At 34.3% G+C, this 23904-nt stretch overlaps 1 protein-coding gene across 4 annotated transcripts in view; it reads left to right on the forward strand.

Moving 5' to 3' along the window:
* LOC106472726 overlaps positions 1 to 23904 on the forward strand; it is a 45439-nt gene that overhangs the window by 11065 nt on the left and 10470 nt on the right. For 3 of the 4 annotated variants that reach the window (XM_022401268.1, XM_022401269.1, XM_022401267.1), the window contains exons 4-13: positions 2084 to 2221; positions 4155 to 4184; positions 5893 to 5988; positions 7442 to 7591; positions 9965 to 10060; positions 16934 to 17085; positions 18109 to 18207; positions 18751 to 18875; positions 19487 to 19635; positions 21119 to 21166. In XM_022401268.1, the coding sequence (XP_022256976.1) occupies positions 2084 to 2221; positions 4155 to 4184; positions 5893 to 5988; positions 7442 to 7591; positions 9965 to 10060; positions 16934 to 17085; positions 18109 to 18207; positions 18751 to 18875; positions 19487 to 19635; positions 21119 to 21166 (1083 nt within the window). The remainder of the gene's footprint in view (positions 1 to 2083; positions 2222 to 4154; positions 4185 to 5892; positions 5989 to 7441; positions 7592 to 9964; positions 10061 to 16933; positions 17086 to 18108; positions 18208 to 18750; positions 18876 to 19486; positions 19636 to 21118; positions 21167 to 23904) is intronic. The other variant, XM_013933382.2, reaches the window with a different exon arrangement.

Consider the following 23904-nt stretch of genomic DNA (forward strand, 5'->3'; position numbering starts at 1 on the left):
CTATTTAACAACGAAGGTAACTTACCTAAAGTTCATTCGTTACCTACGTTAGGAGTGTGGTGCAGTCTTCCACGTATGTATCCTACTAATGTGAGGATCTACTCTTTTAGGGTGCCCTTCAGATGCTTTCAAAGGATGCTTCTTTCTTTTCCTCACACCTTTCCCTCCACCTCTTCAAGGAGGGATTCTAGCTATTTGTGTGAGGTAATATACCGTATCGGAAGTTATAATTTTCCTATACTGAAAATATATTTCTGATAAGTACTGACCTTCTCTCACACTTCCTCCCCACTCAAAACTTGTGCTTCCATTTTCTGCCAAAACTAGAAGTGATAGTTTGGTAGAATCGAATAGAGGGAGTCGCATATATCAGGAGAGTGTATTGCACTATTATTGGTGGAGGGTTGTTGCATGATATTTGCAAGCAAGATGCATTGGAATTGAGCAATTGTAAGATACGTAGGAGCTTAAGCCTTGTGACATGCTTAAAAAATATATGTGATATGCTTTGCATATAGAGGGCAGCACCAAATAACTATTTATTTGAGAGGAGGTAAGTACCTATTGGAAATATATTTTCAGTATAGGAAAATTATAACTTTTGTATAATTTTTTTACATGTTCCTCTTATTCCTAAAAATGGGAGTTTAGAGTGAGCTTTGAAATGAATTTTCTCATTTACATCTTAAGAAAGCTTATCCTTAGTTTTTAAGTAGAAGGTGGGAAACAACTATACTTGAAATACATACTCATACTTGGTTCTGTAGGACATAGTTATAAAATAGCACCTGAGCAAGAGGGATTTCACTAAAAATAACCCATATTTTAGTCGATTTCAGCCTGTAGCTTGTGAAGTTTAGCCTTTTTTTTTAAGTTTTGTAGCAGTAAACACTACTGGGAGGCCATGATATTGATTTTAATCAAGAATACCACAGCCTGGAAGAAATATTCCCAGTTCCTCCTGGTTTTGTACTGGAGTTGATCCATCATGTATGGTCTGCCATGATCTAGCTACACAATGCATACAGCACTTCCATGAGCATTATACAGGTTCTGGACTGTGCTTGTATTTTATGCCCATTTTAGCAACAATTATCTTTTTTATGGGTACAGATGAGGTACAGTCTCCAATGGATGTCCCCATACACTGTTCCATGGTATAGGGTGTCCAACTCCATGGGTTTCATTTGGGTACTTCTCGAATGGGGGGTAATCTAGACATTTAGGTAAATTTTGCACCGGATCCAACACCACTTTAATATGGAATTCTAGCTATATGTGAGAAGTAGTTTCATATTGTATTGGAAGTTAACATTTTCCAAGACTGAAAATGCATTTCTGATAGCTACATACCTCTGTTCACACTTCCCACCCTTCCTCCCTACTTCTGGTGCATCTTTTCTTGTATAATCTCAAAGTGATGATTGAACAATCAGTATAGAGGGAGTCAACTGTGCTAAGATGGTTGTTGCATGCTCATTTGCATGCAGTAATACAGCAACATCATGTGAGTTTAATTGGGAGCCTTGAGCCTAGTGGAAAGAGAAACTTTCATATGGAGAGCAGCACTGAATCAGGAAAGCTATATGTGAGAGGAAGTATCTATCGAAATTACATTTTCAGTGCTGGAAAATGTTAACATCTGACTTGCTCTGTCCTTTGTTTATGCCTAGTAAAGATTGAGTTGTTAGTATAGTAGGTGTAATTTAATTGTTACAAGTGACATTTGGTGTTTTTTGTTGTAGGTAAATAGGATGTGTTGAAAGACTTGCGAGTTATTCACCATTCAAATAGTCTTTACATTTTATAATTTAACTGTGGTCTATGCATTTGAAATCCTCTACTTAGTCTTCAGAGACTACATTTTAATTAATCCTATACATTTTATTAGCATATGACTTTACTAATACCGCAGTTAATGTATGTGTTAATGACACTGTTTAATTTACAAATAGGTTTTCTTACGTAATATTTTTTTTGTATATGAAAAAGACAAGCCTTCCATTATAATAGCATTTGAGAAAAAGTAAATTATAGCTTCCAAATTCTTTATTTAACATTTTTGTGACATATTTTTCTCCAGCTTGTCTGTATTAAATCAGAATTTTGTCGGATGAAAACCCCATCTGTTGTCAAAGCATGCAGAGTAACAACTCAAAAGGCCTTGTATGTGCTGATTTCTATTGCTACAGCTATTAGGGGTTTCTACTTCTCTTCTCCAGTAAGTATATTGTAGTTGTTGATAATCTCTCCAATTTCCAAATAACATTTATTAGAAGGGTGAAATATCTTTGTGATTTGTCCATGCTATGATTTTATATTATAATGAATAGAAGTCAAACTTATTTTGTTAATGTTTATGTAGAATATTGCATTTGAAGGTAGTATAAACTTAATAATCTTCCAACTATTTATGAAAGTTGTGGTGACGTTTATATAATTGAAAATGATTTTCAAAATTGATCCAGTTTGAAATTTTAAAATATTTTTTTGTGGGTAAACTTTATTTACAATGTTTCATTTAAACATGTTAATGTGGACACTACTGTGACTATTGATAGTTCTATATCTGGGTCAATCTGTGACTTTTATGTAATGGATATCTGGCCTATCCAGTTAACTTTTTTTGTTAGTTCATTTCACCAAATGTCTTATTGCTGGACAGTATTTCCTTTTCAGTTTCTGTTTCTTCCATGATGGATTCATAACTTGTTTGATACTACGTATGTGACAAAGCATTTTGTTGTATATGTTCTGTTATATTATTAACAGTAATAACATATATTAATTTAAAAAATGGGTATTTCTATTTTAATTTCTTTTTTATTTGTTATTATACAAAGTTTTGAAGATTGAGCAATACACACATTTATAAGATTATTAAAAATAAAATTTAAAGCATAATTTGTTGTTTCTAAAAAAATTCCTTTTTTATTCTTTTTTCCTTTCATTTGTACATTAATTTTTCTTATGCTAAATTAGTTAATGTACCTGTTCAATGCGCAGTGGATATAGTCCACCCCCAAGGGTGAAATGAGGGGAGGGGTCAGATTTGAATGCTGACCACTTTCTTGTTATTCCTTGAGGTCCTAAGAATACATACCATGTTTAGTGACAATTGATTTAGTAGTTTGCCAGTTATAAGTGGACACACAAGTACAGACTTTTTCAAATAATGGTTAAGGTTTTAAAGATGTTTGAATACCATTTTAACTTCATTTTGAGTATAAAGGAAGAAGCAACACAGTGCAAATTGTAAAGCATTATTTAAAAACAAAAATTATGGACACTGATGATTTTCTTCAAGCATTTCTTTCTTTCTCCTATACTGAGTGAGGCATGTGATAATTCTGAAAAAAACTACAGTGTTATAGAAATATACGTTTACCTATGATTAATATACTGTTTAATTTGATGCTTGAGCCCAAGTGATGGGTATAATGGAAATGAAGGCTGGTGATTATTTTAAAGTAAAATTTATTACAGAGTTGATTTTACAGTTCATAAAAGATTGTGTCTTAGGTGATGAAGAGCAGTTTTTGTTGAATTGTTTACTTGCATTTAATGACTGATTACGTTGTAGCTTCCTTCGTCCTCTTCCTTCTCATTGATGTTCTTTGTCTCACAAGACTAGTATACATCCAGAAGTAAAAAAAACAAAAAAAAACTGTAATATGTTTGTTCTACAATTTTAACAACCAGATACTTGGCTTTTCCTGTTATCATTTTTCCATGCAAACCACTATTTTCCAACTTTCTAAAAGTGCTGTTCTTAGAATGGATTATGTTTAAAGTTTTCTTGATGAAACTATATGTGAACTTGTGTAATTCAAATACTAAATAGAGTTCACAGTACCCTTTTGTATATTTGTGGTTGGTTATACTCAAACATTTTGTTGTTTGATTTGTATTTGTAAAGGGTTCAAGTATCCATATTAGATATGTTTCACCTTTTACTAAATTGTTGTTGGGCATGGTAATATCATGTTTTTATGTCTTCCCTGATATGTTACTTGCATCCTTTTTGGTGTTAATTGTTCCAGTCAAGATTTTTAATTATGTCCTGTGTATACTATTGATTACTTCATTCAGCCTTATTCTCTTATAGTTCCTTGTGTCAACTGAGCTAGGTTTTCTTAATCCTTTGTTCCTAGGTTGTCTTCATTTTCCAGGGACTAGTAAGGGTATGCCAAATTTTACTGTAAAGTTTTTGTAAATTGTCCTTTGTAAACACAGATCAATATCTCCAGTTTTGTTTACTGAAATGAGACAAGTGTCATATTCATTATCATCATGTAAATAGGTGTATTATAAGATTATACTTTCTTCATGTTAATAGGTCTATTATGAGGTTGCTTTAAATTTTTTTCATGTTAATAGGTCTATTATTAGGTTACTTTACACTTTCTTAATGTTAATAGATGTGCTATAAGATTATTTTACACTTTCTTTATGTTAATAGTTGTATTATAAGATTACATTTTTTCATGTTAATAGGTATATTATAGTTACTTTACACTTTCTTTGTGTTAATAGGTGTATTGTATGATTACACTTTCTTCATGTTAATAGGTGTACTATAAGGTTACTTTAAACTTTCTTCGTGTTAGAATTTCAAATAGTCCAAAGCCGAGTTAACTGATAATTTAGATTTGGTAGTTAGATTGTACTTTGGATTTAGTAGTTAACTTAAAGCCGATATACAGTCAGTTTATGATATTTACCAACAAGATTGATACACACCATTTTCGTTTTTAACAAATACATTTTAATATACACACAACAACACAATTTACAATAACAATTATTACAAATAATTATTACAAACAAAAATTTATAAACAAAAGTTTCACAAACTTACAAACAATAGAAAATCTTCTTTCTAGTTTGGAACTCCTTTGATATCTTATCGAGAGTTTATGATGAGTGAGTTAATTTCAAGTCAATGTAGATACGATTTGCTGGTAAGCTAGCTAGCTTTGTCCTTTACCACACACACTGAATTGTTAGTCCACTGAAGTTGGGTAATGTTTTCGTAAAAATACTAATGTCCAAAGAGAATCCACTGAAGTTAAACGATTTGTAATGTTAGAAATTTATAAATGTTCCTAGTCAAATATCTTAAGTTTTCCGATTGATAAGGGTTATAAAAATCACTGTTATAACTTTCGAAGTTTATAGCACACTGATTATAGTGAACTACTAATGGACACTCTCCTTTAGGTGTGTTGCATTGGTTGTATTTATAGGCATGGGAAGGTTTTCTAGAAAATTCAGATTACATAACAATACAGAACTATATTTAAACATTTACATATATAGATATATTGTTGATTCTTACTCTCGAGAATCTTCTGCAGCTTTGGAGAATAGGCAGGAGTTTCGCAATACCTATCTAGCAGTATAAGCTATGTATGTTTCTAAATATAAACTTATGTAAACAATGTTGATATTAAAATAAATATATAACAACAAATTCGTTATACGTTATATACAGGTAACTTACTATCATTACTTACTGTGTTCTACTATTGTTTAGTACGGGACATGATCTATTTATAAAAGATACAGGATATTCAAAGTTGAAACTTGATATTGACAATGCTACATTACAATGACATGATTGGCTTACAGATGTTGCATACATATGATGGGAGGACATGGAAAAAGGAGTAGAAGGTCATGCATTTTGTTTAGTCCAAATAATTGTTAGTAACTAAAAGTAACTTTTGAATATTATTTTATTTTCAAAAACATTAGTTTTCATTTCATTTATTTTCAAGAATATATTTTAAATCTTTTTTTCTTAGTTTGTATGAATCTTATTGTAGATATAGTCACTTTGAAATTTGTGAGCTTGATATTTTACTCAGTGTTGTTTTTTTTCTTCAGAATAATTCTGCTGTACAGTGGACATCCAGTCTATTAAGTGCTTATTACCCTCTTTTGTTGACTGGCTCTTCTCTGATTGTTTGTTTCTGGGCTGAAGTATGTACTATGTATTTTGCAATTTTTTAATATTTAGATCCCCTTCCATCTAATATATTAAATAATTTGGAAATAACTTGCATAGAAATAAATTATTGTATGCCTGGGCAAGAAGATTTATGCAATTTTTTTATAATTCTGTTTCTATTTTATAGTCAACAATAATTCACATTTTCTCATGCTTAAAAATAGCCATGGTGTTTTGTTCACATGTTCCTGGTTATTTTGTGAGATTTTAAGTAGTTAAAAAAAACTAATTTTATGTGAGGATGTATCTTGTCTCTTCTTTCCTCTGAAACAATTAGAAGTTGTTTTTTTATTGTTGGTAAAAAGAATGTTTTCATCTCATAATGTCAACATGTGTATTTATGAAACCTACAAGTCAAAGTAAGAATTTGATTGGAAGTTGACTAAAACATATTTACTTTTGAATGTAAGTCAATTTATAGACTACATCATTTTTCAAATATTAAAATTATAATATGAATTATTGAAACTGTGAAATTATGACCTGCATTTCAATGTTTTTGTCTTAACTTTATCCACAGTCAACTTGTAAACATGTAGAGAGCAGTTCCACCATGAGACCATTAGCTGTTACCACTAAATTTAGTAATAAGGAACTTATAACTGATAAGGCTCAATTATGAAGTTAACTTCGAAGAAAAATGAACCAATTACATAGTCCACTTTAAAAACAACACTATATAATGTTTTTTGTAGCTAGGATCACTCATTTTCACAATGGATTTCCTTGTATTTGTTAGCCAGAAAAATCCATTAAGGTCTGTTGTCCTAACTAATTTAAAGGGGCTTATTTTTTTCAAAATTTAGGGTCCTCATGGTCAGAATAGTTATTTTTCAGTTTTTAGTTTTGTATACTTATATGCATATATTAAAATTTTTATGTAACAGACCAACAAAATAGCAAATGAAAATATTTGACAATTATTAGGTCATTTATTGGTATTGCTTAGTTCCCAAACTAAATTTTCTACCATCAATGTACTCCAAACAAGCTTAAGATAAATAATTTTTTAAATTAGTTTTTAATTCTCTTACTCTCAACAAAATTTTTTTTTTTTCACAAAGTCTGATAATATTTACACGGTGATTAAAATGGGCTGGTATATAAAGGTATGCTGTACTAGCACTTCTGAAAACAAAAAACATGTATGTTGGCACTTTAAAGAATGTTTTAATGGACTAGTATAGATTCAAACCCGGACTTTTAAGTTCCCATTTTGAACACTGTGTATGTTTGTGTGTGTGTATATATGTATGTCTTTTTCAATTTATATGAAGCACCTATGATTTCAAACAAGCCATGTTGTCTTTTTTCCTTTTTTTATTTTTGAAGAGACTAATTAAAAGTAGCATTTGAAGTACAAGTAAGACTTCTTGTTTATTTTTTGTGGGCTGTTTTTAAAGAAATTAATTTGAAAATTTACAGATTTTCCACTTGAGAAACTTGAGACTAGATAAACCTCGTTTTCTGAATAAGTCGTTTCTGGGATTCTTAGCCTTTAATGTCATCACATACTCTCTCTTATTGGCTGAACTTGTATTGTTGCAATTGGATATCCATAATGAGTGTGAAAAGGTGAGTAGGACAGAGAAAGTTTTGTAACAATTTGAAAGTTACTGAGAACAGGAATAGTAAAATATACAGAGTATTTTTTATTTAGTTCTAACTGTAACAATCAATGAACATGCATATAAACTTTAAGGGTGGCACACACTGCTCTGTAAAAATATAAGTTTTCTGAAGTAGTCAAAAAAGTGACTTGAACATGCAACTCTGTTCACTAAGAATGGACATGTATTTGAACTTGAGTGTTATATACAGAGCTGGATAATTAGTGGGCTTTGCTAATGTTCAGTTTCATTAATCAGTTACATTTAATTAACAGACTAGTACAGTGCTCCTCAAATCGTAGTATGTGCAAGCAAAAAAGTAGTTGGCAGTGAATGGTTTCAGTCATTTGCCTTCCTTCTAGTCAAGAGGTCAAAAAGAAAAACAGACAGTATGAGCAAGTTCTGTTTAGTAGCAATAGGAATCAAACCCAAGATCCTTGAATCGTGAGTCTCCCTCACACAAATCAACAAAGTTAGGTTAAATAACTAATAGATAACCCATTATGTAGCTATGTACACAAACATAGCAATATTTTGATGGGTAGTTTGAATAATTGAAAACACTAATCTCAATTAGCTATTTTTTTATGACATTTCATTGTAATTTAAATTAATTGATTCATTGGAATAATTGAAAATTGTAATAATTGGAAACTCTATTCTTTATTAATTGATTAGTTTACGTGACAGTAATCAATATAATTCCTGCTTGTAAGTAATTAATTAAATCACTCAGTTCTAATGATCTAGTGTAGTTTCCAGTATTATGTTATTTGCCTAATATGTCGCATGTTGTGTAGTTAAGCAATCATTATCTTTGTCTCTGTTATCTGTTATGACTTTGGAGATGAGAGATAATGCTTTAAAGATTCTATGTGATCTTGTTCAGCAATCAAGGTATAAAAATTATAACAAGTGGGAGTTAGCAAGTATGTTTTCTTAGGACTAAATATTAATGAAAGAAATTACTAGTTATGCATGGTCTTCTTGAACCTAAGCACTGCTACTACTATGCACTGCATCAGCTGAATTTTGTACAAAGTAAACTGACTCATTGCAAGGGGATCTTATAAGTATAAAAAGCTGCTTGTTCACACTTTGCAAGTATTGTGATTTCTTCAATTGTGATTGTTGTTATAATGGTATTTACTTTTTGGTACAAATGAGAGATGTTAATGTTTTATGTTTAATGAAGATGCTCGTATGTGACTATTTTTATTATTAGGAAGCAGAAATAGTTTACACTCACTCTGATTGTTTGAATGTGTGTTTAAGCAACTTTTCTTTTTAAGCTCTTACTGAGTTTGTTTTTATGTACATGTAATAACAAATTAAATATTCAAAACATATAAAAAGTAATACACCATGTAAAACTGATTTTATATTTCTAAAATTAAAGTACACAATTAATTCAGGGTGTTAAAACAACAATTACTTAGTACAAATGAAAGAATTAGAAATTGATGGTAAATAATAATAATAAAAATATAACAGGATGGAAAATGTTCTTAAACTGTTGAACAATAATTTTGTGGAAAATAAGAAAGAAAAAATATAATTATAACAGATATCATTGATTTTTTAAAGAAGAAATAAGGGTTAAGTGCTTGTTGTTTTGGTCTATGATTAAAGGAGAGAAGAGACATTTTAAATTACTAAAACTTTTGTTGACAAGAAATTTTGTCTTAAGGTTATCCTGCATAGTTCTAGGTTTTAGGAATATAAGGTGTATTGCATTGTTCCTAAAAAAATGTATAGAAGTTTATCTTTTAACTAATCTTGTTTTGTTTTAGAATAATCATAATTTTGATACTTAGCTTATATTGCTAATATTTGAATAATACACTTCCATAACTTTACTTGGTAATTAGACTTATATTTCAAATTTTTTTCTGAATTTGGAGAAACCGTTTAATTTCCACATCCTTGACACATTTTGACAACAGTTCTGTGAGAATTGCATCAAAAGCATTTTGAAGTAGTTTACATGTATGAAATAAGTAAGAACATTGAACATTTAAAAATACACAATAATTTATTGTATGAAATTAAAAGTAGATTTTGATTTTAACCTTTTGCAATAAATCATTGTGTATTTTTAAATGTTTAATGTGCTTTGTTATTTTATGAAATTAAGCACAAGAATGGTCATAGAACATACATGAGTTTACATGTAAACTTCAATGCTAGATAGACCAGCTTTAAGTATTTATTTTGTGATGTGAATTGACTGTTTCAACTAATTTGTTTTCTGAATTTTTTTTATTGTTTAACATTTACAATTTTTGTGATGTGAAATGTTTAATTTATTAACTATTACAATGTTTTTTCTCTCCAGATTTTCTTCACAAGGATTTTTAATGGACTCTTTGCTTTTTTGATAGTTGTGGTGGTTGTGTTTTTTCTTATCTATGGTGTTCAGATGTATTTCAAAGTAAGTAACATTGTGTCTTAAACAACGAAGTATAACTTTAGTGTACATTTTATTTTTGAAATGTGATAATGTAGAGTGTTTGGTCATGTAATATTTATTTTGTTAAATATTCTAAAATCATGTTTGATGTATATGTGTATGACAACAGGTTATGTAAATTAACCTCATTACCCATTTTTCATGTCCATGATTTCATGTTGTAAGTACAATTAGAAATTATTTCTTTCAGTAATGGTCAAGTTCATTTAAACTTTGTATCATAGATTAACTTAATTTTTTGTTTGGGCACATTACTTTTTTTAAAGGTTGGTATGTTCCAGATATTGTTTTGTTTTGTTAGCTACTGTGGGTAAAGCAACTCAAAACAAATTTAAACATAATTTAGAACTTTCAAATTTTCAAAAAGCTACCCCAAGCAGTGACTGAGCTATTTTACTGTTGTAGATTGAAGTTTCCTGTCTGGCAAAATGTTTGTTATGCAGTCATATGTAGGCTGACTTGTAATAAAATAAAGCAACCTGTAATTACTGATACACTGCATACATTTTAAAGAAAAAATTGGGATTAAAATTTAAAAGCTATTGTGCTTTGTAATGCTTTCATCACTATGGCAGACTGTTTGTTAATTAGTTGTTTAGCCACAAATAAAATATTTTCATTTGTGGCAATGAGATGACTGACTGAACAAGAATGTAGGATGATAATTAACTGGACTGATTTTGACTTATCACTTAATATTGTCATCATCTGTGCCTATCTGATTAAACTAGTAATTTTGTATAAATTTTAAATTTTGCAAACTTAGTAGAAATATCACTGAGTTAATATGTGATTGACAAAGAATATGTGTATAAGTAATTGTTAAAAGAAAAAATATATTATTCCAAGATGAATACTCACCTCTTTATGCAGAATTGCTTTTTTCTTCATGAGTTTGTGTAATCTGCCAGAGAGACTTGCAAGCCATCAACCTTGTGAAAACTCCCACTTAATCACACGTGAAACCACATAAATTTGCCCCACTGCATGATGATGTAATCATGCAGCAGAACCATCCATCAATAGGAGTGTGACACACTTCTGTGCACAATGACTCCCTCTACATTTGTGCTTCATTGAGTTTTAATATACTCACTAAACTGTGAACTATTCTTCTCCTGATGTGAGTGAAGATATTCCTCACCCTGAACAAAATACCAATAATTTGTTGGGAAGTTCTTTATCCATGGAAGATGTGATGGCCATTGTACAGTGTGTGGTAGAGTCCATGATGCAGCCAGGACCATTTACTTCCAATTCCATTCTTTTATATCTGAAGTTATAGAGGACGAATTTGAGTGCCTTTTTCCATGTCCATTGCTTTGGAAATGTCCTTATCTACTGAAAAATACTCAATCTTCCTTGGATTTTCAAAACCTTATTACTCGGGTATGAACAGTTCTTTTTCTCTTTCCCGTATCCTTTGACTCTTCCTTTTATTTAGTACATAACCCTTCCTCTCATGATTTCTTTGTTTTCTCCCCTCCCTTTACATTTCTGTACATGCTAATTCCTTTCTAGGTCAACTTCATTCCTGCAACCTTATGCCTCGTTCCCCTCACCTGACTGATTCTTATGTTCTTGCATGTGGTCAGTCAAACCATTCATCAACACTTAGTCTTTGGAGTCACTCTTGCCTGTTTCAGGGGCAGATTCATTATCAGCTGTTTCCCTGTCTAATGCACAAACTTCCTGACATGTAGCCTTTCTCTCTACCCTCTGTAGGTGCTTCTCTTCCCTTTATTTTATGATGGAAGCACTTCATCCTTCCTCTGATGACTTTTCTGGGGAATCTAGAATGCTTATCTTCTCTACAATGGCCTGTTCCACCTCCTCTGCCCATTCTCTTCTCACTTGGTTCCTTTGTTGTTGGGACCTTTTGGAAAGTCTAATCTCCCTTCCTCCAGGACCTTTGTTTTACCCCTTTTCTTTGTCTGAGGTTTTTGGTGCATCCATAATTCCCTTGAATCATGAGCTGAAGCTGCCTACCATCAATCTTCCTTTTTTTCTTTACTATTCTCTTTGTCTCAACTTCTCCACTCCACTTCTGTCCCTCTACTTTCTCCTGCTCCCCATTCTATTCCTGCCTTCTGACCTTCCACTGCTTCCTGTACTACTTTGATCTGATGTCTCACCTGTGGTTTACAGACATGTGGACACATTTCTGTGCTGACATATAAGCTATACAAGTTCTTTCCCACTATCTTTCTCTTCACTTTTCTTCCTCCTTTTCTTTAACAACCTGTTGCCTTTTGACACCCATCCTATCTTGTTTACCTTCAACTTCTGGAAGGGGCTAATGTTGGATTGCCTCAATATTGTCCCCAAAAAGAACAGGGACTGGTGCTTGATTATCAACTTTCCTCCATCAATCTTTCTTTGATCATCTCACATTTTTAGATTGAGAATTTTTCTCTCTTTGCTGGTTTTACCAGATCAGCATGTTAATGTTTTGGATGCTTTTATCTACACCTCGATCACCTCATTCTCATAATATTTCTCTAATTTGTCCATGGGGATCACATTTTCCAGTTCTGTGCCTTTCCATTCAGAAGAGCATTGGCCTCATGTTTTCAATTGTATTATGCAGACTTTCACTCAACATCTTCAGAGCCTGGGTCTGTGATTTCATTTTTATATGGATGACTGGCTTTTACTCGCCCATTTCTATGCAGAATCCTCCAAAGACACATCTGTTTATCATGAAGTTGCTCATTTAGGGAGGCTCATCAAGATTTCCAAGTCTTTTTTTTACCCTGACCCAATATCTCATCCACCTGGGGATTCTCTTCAACTCTCACCTCAGCTGTGCCCAACCTTCTCCAATTCTTTTACAAGGCCTCGAGTATCTGGTCACCAAAGTTTGTGCCTCACTTCACATTCTGCATGAGAGGTTTTATCTCTTTTATGGACCACCATAGCTCCTCTGGAACCCCTCATTCTACTTGGTTGTGCACATATGCATCTCCTACATAAGGCATTGCACAATCAGGGGGGTCTTGCTTGGTGGCTGGACTGCTACAACACCACCTCTGACATTTCTTTGCCTCCTCCCAAGCTGGACCTTCACCTCTTTACAGACTTTCTCTCTCTGAATGAAGAGCACACCTGAATGAACTGTCTAATTTTGGGTTCTTGGTCCCTGGAAGAGCTGCTCACTGTCTGTCTGGCATGCTGTCATTTGCTTCTCCTCCAGTAGAACCTTTCCAGGTATCAACTGTCCTCACCAGTCTTCCTCACTCCTTCTCTACTGGGGATTCTTGCTTGGTGGCTAGACTGCTACAACACCACCTCTGACGTTTCTTTGCCTCCTTCTAAGCTGGACCTTCACCTCTTTATGGAATTTCTCTCTCTGAATGAAGAGCACCCATGAGTGACTGTCTAATTTTGGGTTCTTGGTCCCTGGAAAAGCTGATCGCTGTCTGTCTGGCATGCTATCATTTGCTTCTCCTCGTTGTGGATCATTTGGTGATCTACTCCAACAATTTCATGGTGATGTCTCATATCAGCTACTAAGGAAGAACCTGGTGCAGAACCCTTTGGTTTCAGACATTGGACCTCCTCTCTTGGGCCCATTCCAAATGGGTGAGTTTAATAGCCTGTCATCTTCTGGGTACAGTGAATATCATTCTTGATGAGACCACATCCTACCTATGGAATGGTCCCTCCATTCTCCATCCTATTGGATCTGTTCCCAACTCAGAACTCCCGAAATAAATGCTTTTGCTGCACCCCTTAATACCAAACTTCCCCACTTTTGGTATCCAGTACTTCACCCTCCAGCCCTAACTGTTGATGCCCTCAGTCAGGACTGGTCCTATCTCTTCCTTTATGCCCATCCGCTGTACGTCCTCCTGGACTATCTGATCATGTAGTGTTTTTCCGTTCCACTGTTATTGCCCTTTCATCTCTTCTGTATACCAACATAAATGGCATGCTTATCATTGTTGGTTTATCCTTCACCCTTTTGCCCCTGGCCAGCCTACCTTACAACATTTTACCTCCTTCTTTATATGGCTATTAGACTGTGGCTTGTCTGTATCATTATAGGTTATTGGGCAGTGTTATGTACCACATTTCACCTTTCCTAGTACAACCAAAATTTTTTTTTTCCCTCTCTTACCATCTTCTTCCATTCCTCCCTTATCAACAGATCCATTCTTCTTTGCCCAACTGGGACCTGAATGTAGTTCTTCATGCTCTCACCCTTTCATGCTTTCAAATCTCTTACCACGTTCTCCCTATATTACCTCTCTCTAAAATCATATTTCCTTCGTGCCTGAGGCCCGTACCTCCCGTACTCTCTACCACCACACATAACTTCTTCTTTGCCCCCACGGGACCTTCCTTTTGAAGACTTCTGTTTCTCAGGGAGATGGTCACACCTTTTTCCCATACCACATTCCTTTGATCGTTCTCACCTGGTTAGACCCCTGGGTCCTGTCTGGGTCATTTGTTGCTATCTGTCTTGTACTTCCTCCTTTTGGGGTTCCAGTCAGTGTCTTTTCATTCCTTGGGATCCCTCCCTATTAGAGATCTCTCTTCCACCACCTTTACTGAATGGATCTGCCAGCTCATCCATCTGGTTTCCTACGTTTTGAAGGTGAATGATTGTCAGCTCTTTCGTTTTTCCTTTCGCACATTCTCTTGCAGACCATTTTCACCATCCTCTAGAGAAGATTCTCCATGCTGGCATGTGCACTACCCCACACAACTTTTGTTACCCACTATCGACATCACCTGGGTGTCTCATTTCTGGTGGAACTTAGACTTCTGCCCATCACTATCCTTTAATTCACCTTTTGACTTTAAGCAAGTGAATGTACTTTTATTTTTCTTACTCCCCACTAATTTACTATTTGATCCAATTAGGTGGCTAGTGTTGTCTCCCAAAATCTGTATTGAGCCAGGATAATGCAAAGAGCTCATACCATTTGGCCTGGCTCTACAAGTGCCCACCTTGAGATGGAGTGCTCTGTAAGACAACTAGACATTTACTCGTGGTATTTCTTTATATGTTTTGTTACTTTTCATGTCCATTCTTGACCCTACCCATTCCATGGACTATCATGGAAAAAACCAGCACCAGAATTGTGTTTCTGTTCACTTCTCTGACTCATGCATGGTGGTTTTAAAAATTGGGTTTTGTGGTCATCCATTGCACGTTCTTAAGACCGTTCTGGGCTGAAGGACTGATGGGGGATCTGCGGAAATTCTCCAGGTCTCCCCTAGGCAAATTCGCCTTTGCCACTTATCAGTTTCCAGCCACTGGGCTAGTAGCCCATGGAGAATTCTCACTGGCTGGGGCTAGAACAAGGGATCCATCTATGGTGAGAAGTGGGGCTGGAGTGATACTAGAGTGTAGTGCAGGTCACCCCACATGTAAAACTATAATACACCACAGGTCTCCAGGTCTCCCCTAGGCAAATTCTCCTTTGCCATTTATCAGTTTCCAGCCACTGGGCTAGTAGACCATGGAGAATTCTCACTGGCTGGGGCTAGAACAAGGGATCCATCTATGGTGAGAAGTGGGGCTGGAGTGATACTAGAGTGTAGTGCAGGTCGCACCACATGTAAAACTATAATACACCACAATCCTTAGGTACACCAATGTTACAACTCGCTATTTCAATCCTTTACATACCTATTTATCATACAATTCCTCCTCCTGCAGCCATAGTCTGTTCAGTAGAGTCAAGGTGATGACTTTCTTTCCAGTTCATTCCACATTGTACTGGAAAAACAAACAAACAACATTCCTCTCCTGTAGCTGGTGTGTAGCCCATAGAGACAGATGGTCGAGTGTATGTATATTTAATACATAGCCCTCCTCTCGCAACTGGAATGGGGCCTATAGGGACTGAAGGTAGAGTTGAGGTGACCACACCATATACACCAAGGATGCATCATACTCTCACAACAGGCAAAAGGCCTGTAGTGTCTGATGGTTGAGTATAGGTTTATATAAGTATGTACACTAATATAGTTCCTTACAGTGCCCTCCTCCTGCAGCTGGCATGGCAACCATAGTGACTGATGGTAGAGGAGGTGAGCACATAGTATAGTCTGAACAAGCCCCTACCTTACTACACATACTGGCTGTCTGATAGCCTGTGTGCCAGTATTCAAACAGCCATGTACCTATTCTGCCCATCCTTGTGACATTTCTTTTCTGCCTCTTCTATTCTCATACATGGGCAAAGAGTATACCCTAGACGAAACAAGATTGGTCTTCCATAGGTGTGCCCCTGTGGAGCTCATGCCATTGGTGTTGCACCCCATGGGTTTTCTTCAGATGCTTTCTGAATGGAACTAATCTAGGTAATCTTTATCCTGGTTGCTCCACCATCTCAACATGGGATTCCAGCTATTCTGTGTGTGGCATATTTATTTTGGAAGTTAAAATTTTTCTTACCTGAAAATTTATTTATTATAGATACTCACTTCTGTAAGCGTGAATGTAAAGGGAACCATTGCACATGCAGATGTGTCATATTCTTATTGATGGAAGGTTCTGCTGCATCATTATGTCATCATGTAGTGGCAAAAATTCATATGGTTTCACATGAGATTAGCCTCTCCCAGTGGCACAGCTGTACGTCTTTGGATTTAAAATGCTAGAAATGGGTTTCGATACCCGTGGTGGGCAGAGCACAGATAGCCCATTGTGTAGCTTTGTGCTTAATTACAAACAAACACATGAGATTAAGTGGGAGTTTTCACAGATCATGAGAACTCAACAGGAAAGAAGCTATTCTGTGTGAAGAGGTGAGTATCGTTAAGAAATATATTTTCAAGTAAGGAAAATGTTAGCTTTCCATTACTTCTTTCCAGATGCATGGTGGGTTTGCAGAGGGCTCTCTTGCACCTCCAGACACATCACAACTTAGTCAGTCGAGGTTTGGTCTGATTTCGCATGCCCTTTTGCTTTTGGTTACTGTAGCATTTATTATTTCAGATGAGCTTGGTACTTTTTGGAAAGACAAGTGAGTGTTCTTTAAGTATTATTATTATTATTATTATTTATTGGAATCACAATTATCTACTTTTGTATTTATAATAAGCAACTGTTTATCATAATTTATCGTGTACCTAGAAAATGTTTGATATTGATGGTTAGGCCTAGCAGTATGATAATTGCAAGTCACTTAGACCAGTAATGTTTGAGGCAAACACATATTCTGAAAAAATTTATTTGAGACACTAAGTATTAGTATGATGGTGTGGATGTAACATTATTGAAAATACAGTATATCACATTGAGTCATACTGTTTAGCTTTAAAAAGAGTAAGATCACATGGCTTGTAATTTATATTGTAGCTTTATGAAAAAGGAAGCTGTAGGTTAGAATTAAAGGGTTTGTGTTTAAAAATGTTTTTGTTGATTAAAGGTTGTTACTCCGATCACTTGCTGATTGTTAATTTTAACACAACCCCCTCAAACTTAAAAAAAAAGCTATCAATGTATTATAATGGTTTAATATATATAAAATGCTAAAACTTTGTGAATTAGGTAAATTCTAAGAGTGAAGGCAGAGCCATTGGTGAGCATACTGAAGTGTTGTCTGACAAAATGTTCTCTGCCAATAGCACGTATGATACCTGTTTCATTTAGAAGTATTCATCATGATGTAGAAATGGCTGCCCTTAGAGTCCAGATCTTAAATATTATGATACATATTTGGGACCTTCTGGATAGTTTAATTTAAGGCATTAGGTCAAAACCCTTCACTTGATATTAAGTGACTTAATTTTGGAAAAAAAAGTAAAGAAAATTGTATCAAAGACCTATTGTAGCCACTATGCAGTGATTGTAGAAGAATGTGATAGTTATTTAAACCAGGGACATTGCTTAACCTTATTAGGCAGTGATCACTAACATCCATCCCTATAGCATCTGGACAATTGTTGATAGATTAGTATATATGAAATATTGCTTATAAAGTTCTTAACAATATTTAGTTACTGTTCTTGTTTTTCTTTAGAATGGTATTGTATTTTATTTTTAGGATCCCGGTACTGAGCCGCAACTTTTATGATGTAATGTTTAGAGTTGTGGAAATGGGAGTTGCTCTTTGGTTTCCTTGTGCTCTGTGGAATTGTGTCAGGTAATGGAATCAGTTTGGCCTCTCAACTTAATGCATTTACATATCATATATATATATTAATGAATGTATATGTATGTTCAATCCAGTTACATGAACTTAATATTTTTTCTTTCCACATTTCTTTATAATTCTCAAATGTGATTTAAATGAAAAACAAACAAACTTCAAAACTGAATTGTTAGATAGCCCATTACAGTAAATATTAGCATACATTTTGTCAGTTGTATATTATTTCTTGTGATGTTTCATCATATAAGGGTAGAGAGAAAATCTAAAATGGGTAATTCAGAGCTCATTTTGAATTTAAAACTTAGATAATATAATAATAATTTATATTATTAACTATCTTTCAATGCCAAGCTTATTAACATAAATTTATAATGCAGTTGTTTGATTAAATTTTTAATATATGTTTTGAATATATATATTCATACACACACGCACACATACATATGTGTGCAGTAGTTGATTTTAAGCTAATTTATCATTATACTGATATATATGTATACACATACACACATCAAATCTTGTATTTGTTTTCAGGCCAGAAGAGTTGTGGATCCTAAACCCTCAGAATATTTTAAAAAAGCTGGAGTCAGAAGCTGAGGCTTCAAAAGTCAAGAGTTATACACACATCTTTCCATTGAGGGAAGGCACTGAGAAAACAGGTATGTTATATTTAAACATTGACCATTGAGTGAAACGTTTATATATTCTAAAATCCATCCATTGGTGAAAAATTTAAATTCCTGGTTGCTTAGTCTAGATTTAAACAATGTTATTACAATTTATTTCGAAGAATGTAATTCTTTATAGCTTCTTCTGTTCATACAAGGCTCTTTCTGCGACTTTAAAAACTGCTTTAATATGTATTTAGCTAACTTTAACTGATCCATCTATTAAACAAGTTTTTTTTTTATTGTTTTGTTGGACCATATTCTTATTATACTTGTGACCTAAGCTATTTTTGCTTTTTTTCATAAAAGCTTCAATCTGATGTACATGTATTTTCAAAGTGTAGCGAAGGGGCATTATCAGGTTATTGGCCATCAGCCTTTCTCAAAATGTCACATAAGATGTGGTACCTTAGGGAAATGTTTACTGAGGGAAAATACACCGATTATTTTTACTGCTATTCCTCCCAGACCACTATTTTTGAGGTTAAATCCAAACATTAAGCAGGCAATAAATGGATTAAATTTCTTTTGCTTTGTATCTGGTTTTTAAACAATAATATAATAAGTTAGAGACTTAGAGCAGTCTTGGTATGTTTTGATAGATTCAAGTGTAGGAGCAGAGAAAGCTGTTGAATGTTGGATTTGTTATGACACCGAACGACAGGATGCTGGCCCTCTTATTCAACCTTGTCAGTGTAGAGGTGATGTTGCTTCTGTTCACCACGATTGTTTAAAGAAGTGGTTAGTTGAGGTTAGTATTAGTTAATCTATTATTTTAATAGCAGAAAGGGATTTACAAATAGTGAAAAGTAAGCATTAAAAAAATTTAAATTAATTTACTTTTTTCAGTGGGGGTGAGAAGTTGATTACTGGGAACTCAAGTAATGTTACATAAATCTTGTAGGCATCAGAGGACTGCCTTAGAGTTAAGAGGTTAAGTTGTATTCAACATATAACACAAATAATTTAAAACCAACGTTTTTTGTCATGTCTCTGTGTGTGTGTGTGTGTGTGTGATTTCCCTGAAACTCATTCTGAACAATACCGAAGCCCCTGAACTAACTCTCATGCTGAACACATACCAAAGCCCTTGAACTAACTCTCATACTGAACACTACTGAAGCCGTTGAACTAACTCTCATTCTGAACTACTGAAGCCCCTGAACTAACTCTCATTCTGAATGCTACTGAAGCCCTTGAACTAACTCTCATACTGAACAATACCGAAGCCCTTGAACTAACTCTCATACTGAACAGTACTAAAGCCCTTGGACTTTAGAAAGGTTTTGAATGTTTTGAGTGTATATTTATCCCTATATATCAGTGAAATATCATAGTAGTAAGATATTGCTATTATCTACATAGTATTATTTAGGCACAGTTCTGATATTTATGGATAGAATAGTAGGAAATATGTGAGAGTATGTATGCTAAGAAAATTAGCTAAGACAAAAGTGATATCAGTAAAGGATTTTATAAACATTAAAGCTTAAAATGTTGTAATGGTTGAGAAATTTGTATATAACTCAAATGAGTGTTTATACTTAAACTTGTAAAGTTATCTCAACTAGATTTTATTCAGTACAGTTCCAATAAACTTATATCTTAGCTTAACGTGATGAGAATGAAAATACCTACATTAAGCAGCTGTAAACTAAGCTGAAACAATAAGTTTGAACAAATACACATTTTTTTGCATGAGAAGCAAAAATGTACAATATTTATTCAAACTGTTGTTTTTTGTAGGGAGAGAACTTATGGGACTATAGAGATAAGTTCATTGTCATATATCAGTGATGTAAATATCTTTATTAAAGTATTGTTCACTGTAAACAGTGATGCTAATATGTTACATTTCTCTTAAATGCTGCAATTGAAAAATTATGTGGATGTATAGATATATATGAAGCATAGTGTATTTGAAAAAGTTAAATGATTACAAAATTAAAATTCCTACCATTTTGCAAAGAATAGAGTAAATGGAGATGTTAAAGTTCTAATTCACACAGCTCAGACGTGAATTCTCAGAAATCTGATATATAAAATATTATTCTGCGATCTTTTATTGACATTTCTTAAGCCTTTTAGTTTCAAATTACTTTGCAGAATGTCAAACTCATTAATATAGCATTTTGCAAGTACAATTAACTGAAAAATACATTGTTAATATGACATAAATATATGTATTTGTGTTGAAAAATACATATAATTTACTTATTGTAACATTTTTACAGTCTTCTGAAAATACAGACAACATGAAGTGTAAAGTTTGTAATGATCAGGTGAGTTCTCACAAATAGAAAATAATTATTATGTTTAATAGAATTAACTCCTTTAAGCTTGACTCACTCTTTCTAAGATTCAATGAAACATAAAGCTGTTTCTGTTAGAAATCAAGATATTGGAATGATAAAAGTTCATTCCGCATGTGAATCTTGATTTCAATGAACTACTATATCTGCTTCGTATTTTGTTTACTCTTAGTGAAACCTCTTCATTCCAAGAGGATAGCCCCCTAGTGGCACAGCGGTATGTCGGCGGACTTACAAAGCTAGAAACTGGGTTTCGATACCCGTGGTGGGCAGAGCACAGATAGCTCATTGAATAGATTTGTGCTTAATTCTAAACAAGCAAGCCCAGAGGATAACTCGTCTCCACACTCAGATTAGCTATCTTCCACATAGCCTTGAAGCAACTCTCACACTTTTTAGCATGAACTGCATTGGTGCATGATAATGTCATGTGACAAAAACCCTCCACCAATATGAGGGTGACATAATCTCTATGTACAGTAAACTCTCCCTATGTACTTGCACTTGTAATAACTTCATCCTTTCCATGACACTGAACAACACAGAAGTGTTTAAGATTTTTTTAGACTTCAATTTGCTAAGATTTGCAATAGTTAATGAAACTTTAATTTATGTGTTATGAACAGTTCTTGAAATTGAACAGCCTAAAGCCTAAAAGCAGAATGTGCCAGTGGTCTGCAACTGATTAATCTGAAATGAGAAAATTATTTGGCATTCTTTAGATCATGGGCATTGTGAAAAATGTTATGATGTGATCACTTCTAACTGTTGTTAAAGTTTTGGCCCTTAAGCAATAATAAATGTAGCTTAGCGCATAAGTTAAAATTGCTGCAGCAGTAGCAAATGTGTTAAGTACTTTTGGAGTTGTAATATGTACACCACCATATGTGACTTCTATGGTTTCAGGAGGATTGTTAACTGAGAATGACATGAAAGCCATTTTACAATGGGTTGTGAGGTCCATTATGCATGCTGCTCCCATCTATTTTTCTGGCATCTCTTCTCCTAAATTTGAAATTGATGAAGACAAATTCAATCACCTGATACCTCCTTTTGGATTTGCTTTACGTACATCACTACTTGTCCTGGAAATCCCTTAATCTTCCACTGTATTTCAAGACTCGTTCTTACAGGTGTTTTAAATTCTTTGACTTCTCCCTATGTCTTATAATGCTTCACAACCCTAGTCCACATGATTATTTTGTTTTTTCATCTCTCACCTGACATTAGTGTTCATGCTGACTCCTTTCTGGAACAATTTCTTACTCATAACCATATGCCTTACCCTCTTTGCATACCTTATTATCATGTCTTGGCTTATAGCCATTCTAATTTTTCTTTTCTTGCATTCCAATCTTTGTAATATCTTACTTGTCTGTTTCACTCTACAGTCCTCAATTTTCCAATCTTTGTCTTTTTCTTACTATCCTTCTTCGTTACCTCTTTTCCCTGCACTTTATGTCTGAGATGCTTCATCACACTCTAGATGAAACTTTGTACCCTTCTATTCACTACTATAGCCTATAAACTTTTTTCTGCATTATCCACACTTCTTTGTTTCCTCTGATGTTGGGACTTGTGAGGTAGGGATACTCTTCACATTCCAGTATGTCTATCTACTTCCTTCCTCTGTGATATTTTTCATATTCCTTTTCTTTGCTCAGATATCTTTGGTGATGTTTCTGTCTCTTTTAGAATCATGGAATGAAGAAGCCTGACACCAGTCTTCACAACCTTTTTTGGTTTCTCATATTTCACAACCTTGTCCTTCTACTCCTATTCCTTGACTTGGTCCCTCTTTTCCTCACCTTTCCATTCCATCTTCCAAGCCTTCCTTCTCTATTTGTACACCCTCTTCCTGCCGTCAGGTTTGCCACAAGACTTGCTGGTGACTATTCTGTTGGATCAGGATCTCCATTTGTCATAGTTTGCAGACTCCAGTCACAGTTTTCTGCTGAGAGATGGGTTATTCAAGTCCACACTCATGGACTATCTCCTCACTTTTCCACCCTCTCTTTTCTTGTTCCATTTAGTTTTTCCTTCCTTTGATTCTGTCTTCAACATCTTGAGAAGGCAGTACCAGATAATTGAGAGGTTATACTATCTTTCTCTGGGATTTTACTCTCATCCCTTTTTGATCCCCAAGAAGACTGGGGACTGACATTTGGTAATCGACCTTTCCTCTCTCAATCACTTGCTAGTTGTTTTGCACTTTTGGATGGAAATTTTCTTTTTCTCTCTGTTGGTCCTTTTCATCCAGGTTGACATTTTGGATGCATTCCTTTACATCCCGATTGCTCCTTCCTTCAGATGTTTTTGTTTCTGTGCTTTGTCCACTGAAATCACATATTCTAGTTCAATGTCCTTTCTTTCAGCATTGCATTGGCCCCTTATGTATTCATCCACATTGTGAGGGCCTTTGCTCACCCTCATCACAGACTGAGTCTGTGATTCCATTTTTATATGGGTGATTAGCTTCTCTTAGTCCATTCTCAGGAGGACTCCTCCCTTCACACTTCTCTTCTTCTTCATGTGGCTGCTAATTTTGGGTTGCTAGTCAAGGTATCCAAATCCTTTCTTATGCTCATCCAGTATTTTATACACCTGGGATTTTTCTTCACTTCTCATCTCAGCCGAGCTCAGCCTTCTCCTCTTCACCTGCAAGCTAGGGAGTGTCTGGTCACCAAGATTCATGCTTCTCCTTCTCA

This window comes from Limulus polyphemus, unplaced genomic scaffold (genome assembly GCF_000517525.1).
Source record: "Limulus polyphemus unplaced genomic scaffold, Limulus_polyphemus-2.1.2 Scaffold5558, whole genome shotgun sequence".
Lineage (NCBI taxonomy): Eukaryota > Metazoa > Arthropoda > Merostomata > Xiphosura > Limulidae > Limulus > Limulus polyphemus.